The sequence below is a fragment of the Xyrauchen texanus genome, chromosome 28, assembly GCF_025860055.1.
Source record: "Xyrauchen texanus isolate HMW12.3.18 chromosome 28, RBS_HiC_50CHRs, whole genome shotgun sequence".
Taxonomy (NCBI): Eukaryota; Metazoa; Chordata; class Actinopteri; order Cypriniformes; family Catostomidae; genus Xyrauchen; species Xyrauchen texanus.
The window spans coordinates 6946735-6956032 of NC_068303.1; the positions used below are offsets into that span (position 1 = coordinate 6946735).

At 35.4% G+C, this 9298-nt stretch overlaps 1 protein-coding gene across 1 annotated transcript; it reads left to right on the plus strand.

The window, feature by feature from the left end:
- Positions 1-1525: 1525 nt before the first annotated feature.
- unc93a (unc-93 homolog A) lies at positions 1526-8461 on the plus strand. Its single transcript, XM_052096546.1, has 8 exons — positions 1526-1627; positions 2446-2627; positions 3164-3393; positions 3475-3600; positions 4631-4848; positions 7715-7850; positions 7926-8057; positions 8145-8461. The coding sequence occupies exons 1-8, from the start codon at positions 1538-1540 to the stop codon at positions 8459-8461; spliced, it is 1431 nt and encodes a 476-aa protein (XP_051952506.1). The 5' UTR covers positions 1526-1537.
- The last annotated feature ends 837 nt before the right edge of the window (positions 8462-9298 follow it).

Consider the following 9298-nt stretch of genomic DNA (forward strand, 5'->3'; position numbering starts at 1 on the left):
AAAGGTACACCCGGCGCGTCAATAAGCGACGCCAATGGGTCCTGCCCTAGCGTCCGTATGTGACGAGTTGGGGTGTGAGAATGTGTTGTATTTCCCTGTATTATTACTATGGTTTTAGTACAAATAACAAGGTTAAAATATAGTTACTATAGTAAAACCATGGTAAATGTATTGTGATGGTATGCAAAAATATTCTGAAGGCACGCAAACCTTATTGCAAGGGAACCTATAAAGTTCTGGTCACCATTTACTTGCATTGGATGGACCTACAGAGTGGAAATATTCTTCTAAAAATCTTTGTTTGTGTTCAGCAGAAGAAAGAAAGCCTTACACACATCTAAAATGGCATGAGGGTAAATAATGAGTAAATAATGAGATCGTTTTCATTTTTTGGTGAACTATCCATTTAATTGGTTAGATCAGATAGACATATATCTTTGAATTAAAAATTGCAGGGAAGCCTACCACTTTTCAGTGTATTAGCAGAATGTAAATAATGAAAAACTACTGCCACTAAAGACTGTTTGAGATCAGCAATTCACATCCAGAAAGTTTGCTTACTTTACTTTTGAATGTTGTCCATTCACAATGTTGCCATGTTTACTCAATTTTCATGTGCACAGGTCAGTGGTGTAGAGACTAGTAAGTGATTAAAGATCTGGGTTAGTAACCGAAAGGTTTTAGGTTTAAAATCCACAAGGGCCGATCCCTGAACTATCACAACTGATAGTTGTGTGTTAGACGCTTAAGTCCAGGTTGCTTCATTGAAACTCTCCCAATTATAAGTGTATTGTAAGTCACTTTAAATGCAATAGCCTATGTGGTATTGCAACAGACTCTGTCCTGCTCACTCTACCTAGAAACAGCATTGAAGTTTGAAGAAAAAAAGCATTTCACTGCCATTCCATTGAGCATGTGACAAAAATGCTTAAAATTGACAAGACAAACAGTCAGCACTTTAAAAGCAAGTTCTTGTCTGCAGATTTAGATAGGACTATTTACAAACCATAAAACCGGTCATTTAAATATATTACAGTTAAAATTTTTGTCTTCCTTGACAAACAATTCTACATTTACAGATTACACGTGAGAGATGAGCATGATAAAACAATAAACACTGATCGCATAAAAACATTTCACTTGACAATAGCAATCTCAAGAAACAAACACAAGAATCATTCACATATGTTTTACCTTATTTCAATGTTTTCAGTTAAAATAAAATGCGTTTTCCAACTCACAAATCTTTTGCTTGTCCAACCTTAAAGCTTGTGAGAATACTTAAAAACATATTTTAGTGACTGATAAGGGATTTCATTGACCCAGCTTTAGTCATCCAAATAGGCTACCAAATACCTTTATGACTCCAATACACTGAACTTTGTCCTACAGCATGGACAGGTTTGCTATATGAGTTCTGTACAAATTGGATGTGAGTCAATCCATGATCCACTAACCTTTTAACAGGACTTTCCGCACATTCAGGATTCCTCTAGTATTCCGTTTGAGGTGTTCAAGGGATTTGAGACCTGCAAAAATGATAAGCCGAAATACTAAAAATGTACTTGTTGTTTCTTTTGGATTTTTGCTCTTATTCACAGCATATGGAGGACTGCAAAGTTTACAGGTAACAAATATAAATATCGCCAATCACAGATTGTGTTGCTAGTATTGTAACATTGGATAAAAGGGTCAACTTTTGCCAGCAGATACAGGATAACATGATATTTTAGGAACTCTCAACCATATATGTTGCATCTTTGTTGCACTAATGAGTGCATTATTGATATCGATTTGTATGTGTATTTGTAGTTAATGTCTTTTCCATGAATATTTAAAGGAATATTTCAGGTTCAAGTTATGCTGTACTGACACCATTTGTTCAATAATTTTGATTAGCTCAGAAATTCATTTCAAGTTGTCCCAATGGAACTTGTTACAATGGAAGTGAATGGGGGCCAATCTGTAAATGTTTAAATACTGACTGTTTCAAATGTATAGCCAAAAGATGTGAACAATATGCGTGTTAACATTATTTTAGTATATAAAATCGCTTACTGATCATTTTTGTGTAATGTTTCATCCAATTTTACAACTTTGTTTCCAATGAAGACATAACACTGCAAACCCCGAAAAACATTAAAACACTGATTTAAACAACTTTACCTCTCAACTAATACACAACTTGTACCAGAAGAATTAATGTGTGCTTTTACAAAATTATAAGCTTCAAATTTCTGTATTTAAAACCCCAAAAAAGGCACAATTCACTTCCGACATAACTGTCTGACAGTATTTCTTTCTTTTTTTTCGTATTTCTGTTTTTTTTTAAGAAAAGGAGGGATAAGTCTAAATATTTTTTTTGTGGTAATCAACATTATGTTGACATTATTTTACTTGTATTGAACCTGGAGTATTCCTTTGAGAAAAACTTGTATATTACAGAGCAGTCTGAATGCAGAGGAAGGAATGGGTGTTATATCTCTCAGTGTCATCTATGGAGCCATCATTCTATCCTCGATGTTTCTGCCTCCCATAATGATAAAAAATCTGGGCTGTAAATGGACCATCGTTATTTGCATGGGTTGTTATGTGGCATATTCTTTTGGAAACCTATCGCCAGGCTGGTGCGTACATATCTTTGCACTTCGCATTTATGATTTGTTCATCAACAAAACTTGCAGATACTGAGAATGCTATAAAAACACATTATCACTGATAATATTGTGGAAATTTCTCTCTCTTAACCAGAAACATTTGTTTAATAAAAACAGAACATTTCTCATGTCTTAAAGGGGAAGTTCACACAAAAATGAAAAATCAAACATTTTACTCACTGTCAAGTTGTTCCAAACATTTCTTTCTTTCTTGGAACACAAAAGGAAATGTTAGGCAGAAAGTTTCTGCGTCACCATTTACTGCCATTGTATAGAAAAAGAAAAAAAATGGCAACTGAGACTGAATATTCTGCTTAACAGCTAATGGGTTCTATGAAGGAAAGTCATATAGGTTTGGAACAACCTGAGGGTGAGAAATGATGACATAAATTTATGAAATAATTTTTGTGTGAACTATCCCTTTAAAAAAAAGTCAAGAGTCTGTCAGAGTTAGTAGGATATCTACTGCGCATTTCAGCATTTTTTCCTAAATATTTTCTTCCCAGGGCAAGTCTGATGTCCACCTCTGCCATTCTGGGTTTGGGAGGTTCACCACTTTGGTCTGCAAAATGCACTTATCTCACAATAAGTGGAAACATGCAAGGCCAGAAAGACAACAAGAAAAGCCAGGACATCATAAACCAGTACTTTGGCCTCTTCTTCTTCATCTTCCAGTCTTCTGCAGTGTGGGGCAACCTCATGTCATCCCTAATATTTGGACAGGACTCGAACATAGGTAGATCTGAATTTGATACAATGCTGTATGTAATCGACTAGCCTCTGTTTAAATGCATTGAATATTTATCTGTGTTTATAGTCGAAATACCAGAGGAGAACTTGGAGTACTGTGGAGCAGGGTTGTGCATTGAGAATTTTACCACTGCTGGAAACACAACCCGTCCAGCAAAACGCCTAGTGGACACATTACTAGGCTGCTACATTGGTAGGCAACAGTTATTTATATTTGTGGCTAGACTTGCTCATTATATGTAGTGTATAATGAATAATTATCTCAATCTCTTCCAAAGATTATCTTGAGAATAAGAAGAGGCTTTTTCTTTGACATTATAAAAGAAATAATTTACAAAAATGTATAGTTTTACTATTTGGACAGAACTAGTTTTCCAAACGTTACCATTATATACAGTACATGGGACGTCTATGATTTTATGTACTTATTCAGACGAGATTGGGATCAAAGATGGGAGTGTCTACAGTATTTTCTTCATGTGTATATTAAGGAAGGTCACTAAACCTACTGAAAAAAATAAGATTTGTATATGTGATATTTGAACATTATGCATATAATAAAGGGAATGAATTAAGGTGAGGATCATTCCTGATGTTGCTAAAGTGGCTGTTCTGAGTGGTCCATGGTCAGACTCTATTTATTGATGTAACTTTCTTTTTAAATATCAAACTGTTCTGAAAATGCTGGCAGCACTTAAACCACAAACTGTTATTTTGCCTGGAAAATGGCAACAAGGTCTGTGAAAAGGGTCCATTACTTAGGGTCAGGGGTTTGTTCTTCATCCCAAACCCAAATATTAAACTTCTGTGTCTTACTACCACAGACAGAAATAATTCCACAAGTAATGTGGTTTGTTTAGAGAGGTGTGGTATTACTTTTCTAGGTGATTGTCTTAAATGAGTGAAAAATACCATAGACTTTGGTTGAAATAGGGGCCTGAGACTATAGGATTGGGCTCTTTTGAGCCATTAAACAACCACCAGACCACCCTATCAACCTAAGGACCACCCAGAACACCCTAGCAACTGCATAACAATGCAATAATAAACACTCAGAACAATTTAGCAACCATAACAATGACTTGACAAAGAATAAAAACACCCTAGCATTGAGTTTTGCAAGGACCACTCACATTTTCTCATAAATTGTATAAATTGATAATCCATTACCCTTTAAAGGTTCAGTCAAGACTCTCTAACCTATTGTTTTCTGGTTCATGTAGGTGTGGGACTTCTAGCCATAATATTTGTGGCAGTGTTTCTGGACAACATAGACCGAGATCAGGCCAGAGAATTTCGGAAAAACAAGGGCAACGTATCCTTTTGCAACACCTTTCTGGCCACCTTTAAGCTCCTGAGAAACCCTAAGTTGTTGTTGCTCATTCCGTTGACCATGTACAGCGGGTTCGAACAAAGCTTCCTTTCTAGTGAATTTACAAAGGTACAATAAACAGAGGCTGGGATATGTGAATACCAATTCTTCTTCTGAAGTATGAGCTTAAAGGGATCGTTCATCCAAATGAAAATTCTCTCATCATATTCTATCCTTTATGACATCCCAAATGTGTATAACTTTCTTTGTTCTGCTGAACACAAATAAAGATTTTTAGAAGAATAGTTCAGCTCTGTAGGTCCTCACAATTAAAGTGAATGGTGACCTGTGGAATGGAAGCTCCAAAAGGGCATAAAGGTAGCATAAAAGGTAATCCATGAGACTCCAGTTGTTATACCTTCAGAAACGATATGATAGGTGTGGGTGAGAAACAGTCTATTTAAGTCATTGTTCTACTATAAATCTCCATTTTCAAATTCTTCTTGATTTGTTTTTGATGATTCACATTTTTTGTGCATATCACTACCTACTATGCAAGGAGGAGAATTTATAGAAAAAAAGCTTCAAATTTTTGGCTACCATTCACTTGCATTGTGAGGACCTACAGAGCTGAAATATTTGTTTGTGTTCAGCAGAGGAAAGAAAGTCATACACATCTTGGATGGCATGAAGGTGAGTAAAAGATGAGAGAATTTTCATTTCTGGATGAACTATTCCTTTAAAAGTCATAATAAGCAAATACTGTCACCGTTTACTCACTCTCATGTCATTAAAAACCTGTATGACGTTTTTTTATCCAGTGGAACACAAAAGGAGAAATTCTGAAGACTGCACTGGTTGCTTATTTAAAAGGACACAAAAGCTTTAAAGCTTCAAAAAGGACACAAAAGCACAATAAAGCATCATAAAAGTGGTCCATGTGACTCATGCGCTAAACCAAGTATTCCATAGTGTGACAGAAGCTCAGCTATATTCATAATAGTCCAGTAACATGCTATGTAGTGTAGAGTAGCAGTGAAGTGAAGTGTCACATTACCACATTATATTGCAAGCGTAGCAATGGAGCCAAAGGAGCTCATCCTCAAATCCTCTTTCTTTCATATGTAGTGATGCACTGTAAATTCTAATATCTTCAGTTTACTTAAAGGTTTGGAAACCGATTGTCTTGTTTTTGCAAAGCAAACCTAAAGGTAAAACTTAAGTTACTAATCAGCTAAAAGTAAAGTGAACATACTATTCCTGGGTAAGTTAAGTAATAAATATCAAGTTAGCTGAATATGGCTAGACAGCTCTTGAATGACCACTGAGGGCATGTGGAGTTTGTGCAGTCTTCAGGGACAACACCAATCTGAAGTCTGCATATACATCTGAATCCTAAGAGAAAAATTAGGGAAAATGTTAATTTATTTTTTCCCACAAGTCATATAGACTACTTTTATGGTGTCTTTTTGTAGCTTGAAAGCTCCAGGTCAGCATCTACTTTATTGTTATGGAAAAGAGCAGCAAGAACGTTTAGCTAAACATCTCTTTTTGTGTGTTCCATGAATGAAATACACCCTCATCTTGTTCCCAATTCATATGACTTTATTTCGTCCGTGGAACACAAACAGTTGATTTTTGAAGAATATCCTGCACTGTTAGACCTCACTGTGCTTTTTTACAGTAACATACTTGCAACTCTGTTGCCAGCTAGTTAATGTGAAAATCTGATTAAAGTACTCTACTGTTAACTCACACTTAACATTAGACATGCGGGAATTTGCATGTGAGTTTATGGGAACAACATCGTGCAAGACCATACCAAATAGCCAACTCGTAAATTATGTATGAATTTTCATGAGATTGGGTTGGCATTACTGGAGGTAATGCAGGTACATTTGAATGGAAGTTTACACAGAGACAACAAAGACTGCATTGTCGCAATCTCGGTAAAGAAAGAAGCAGATTTTATTAGCCTACTGTCTTTTCAATACAACACACAGCAACACGTGAATGATTTACTTACTCTTTTATTATAAATGCTGACGTTAGAGAATTATCTGACATTGGCACATAATTCTGCAGAACATCCTGTGATTGTGTGATAGTTTATAAGCCCATATCATTAACTCTGGTATTATAACCTTCTACTTATTTACACTGCGGTCAATGCTAGCGGAACTTTCTCACATTAGCAGAAATGCAGCCGTTGTTTACTTCCGCATTGCAAAAATAATAGTGTGTTTTCTAGTTGTATTAGTATTAGTATTGTATAAATGTTGACGTTCAATTTAATGTTACACTAATTAAATATATAGCTGGTGATATTAATTAATTCTGATTGCAGAATTAAATAATAAAATCTAATTGATATACAGTATTTTATTTTTAAACAAAGAATTTTTTGTTTTGTTTTGTTTAGCTCGCTGCTTTTTGTTAGTTACTTGTTATGCAGGAAAATACAAGAAAAAAAAAGAAAAGAAAAAAAAGCAGCTAAGTCTCATCAATTATGACTTGCGACGCTGTCGTGCATTTTCTTGGTAGATATTACAAATTACAGCGTAAATATAAAAGATACATGACATAAATGTTTCCTTTTCATGGACAATATGGATGAAAAATATTTCAAACATCTCTTTTAAAGAATTTCAAGACTTTAAAAGGCATCGCAACCTTTCTGGTATGGGAACATAAAGAGCAACGATGCTCCATGGTTTTTACGTGCATTCTGGGAATTTTTAGGTAGCGAATATTTTAGTGCACTTGAACAATTGTGCGATTGAGACAGCCTTAAAAATGGCTGATATAATGATCACTGCTCTGACTACTGAACCAGGGAGCTTATTGAGATGCACCCTTTGATTTATCCTTGAAACAAAATGATTTCTCCTTGTGTTCCTTGGAAGAAAGTCACACAGGATTAAGAGGACATGATGGTGAGAAAATAATGTCAGAGTTTATTCTTTTAATATGTCTTATTCTCATTTCCCTGCAGAACTATGTGACCTGTGCACTAGGAATACACTATGTTGGCTTTGTCATGATCTGCTTCGGTGCTACAAATTCCCTGTCCTCGTTTGCCTTTGGGAGATTGGCGGAATACACTGGAAGAATTGCCCTCTTTTGCTTGGGTAAGACAAGAACAGGTTGGCGTTAAATATGGTTGTTGGAATTTATGTTCATTCCATCTTTCTCGACTTTCACAGCTGCACTGATAAATCTAGGCTGTATTTTGGGTCTGCTGTTCTGGGGCCCTCATCCAGACCAGCTGCCTGTATTTTTTGTAATTCCTGCCCTGTGGGGCATGGCAGATGCTGTGTGGCAAACACAAACCAATGGTGAGTGCTTCATATTTTGAATATATTTACATACATTTTTATATTTCAATATAATAAAAGTCATATTTCATTTTTATTTTAATGCAGCACTGTATGGGATTCTCTTTGCTGAGCATAAAGAAGCTGCATTTGCTAACTATCGTATGTGGGAGTCGCTTGGGTTTGTTATAGCCTTCGCTTACAGCACATATATCTGCCTATCCACCAAGATTTACATCGTTTTAGCTGTTTTGGCCCTTACCATGGTAACTTACCTATATGTCGAGTACTGGGAGTACAAGAATCCAACTGCACAAGTGGCCTCCATGCTTAATTCAGAGAAGAATGACCTCAAAGAAGAAAACGTTGTTAAAATAAATGAAAATATAAATGAGAAATATGTTATTAACCAGACACAGCTGTAAATACATGGTTGATGTTTCTGCCCCAATTTGTATATCAGGTGTGTATAATGTTTTTGTCTTCTTTGAGAGACTATTTTTACAGTATTTTCACAAAGTGTTGAGAAAGATCCCTGATTCTTGATGTCGCAAATGAATATTTTGATAGGACTGCTTATTTCATTATGTAATTTAAATGTACAAAGGCACAAATCATTTATTTTAGTATCATATGTATTAAAAAGCTAAAATGTTTATATAAAAAGCCCTTGAACCACTATAATACTGCTGTTTATTGTGTATATTATTGTGTATAATCTGATGGGAGTGGTGGTGGTGTAGTGGACTAAAGCACATAACTGGTAATCAGAAGGTTGCTGGTTCGACCCCAACAGCCACCACCATTGTGTCCTTGAGCAAGACACTTAACTCCAGGTTGCTCCGGGGGGATTGTCCCTGTAATAAGTTCACTGTAAGTCGCTTTGGATAAAAGCGTCTGCCAAATGCATAAATGTAAATGTAAATGTAAATGTATATAGCATGCTCAGATGTTAAATGTTCATGCAATGTGAACACCAGGTTAAGTGTAACATTTGTTCTCTGATTTGAATGATTACAATTGTTTATTTAGTACAGTAGCAAATATAATATCAGAAATAGTCTTGTATTACCAATGTTGTCATTCATATTTACATGGAACATATTTTTTATCAGCTGTTTTAGCATAAATTCATGTCTTGAAAACATCATGATTTTGAATTAAATTACACCAGCAAGTATGCCAGTTTCTTATTGCACTACTGAGGATCAGATTAGTTTAAAGGTTGGTGTTGTATCATATCATATGCCAGATCAACATAA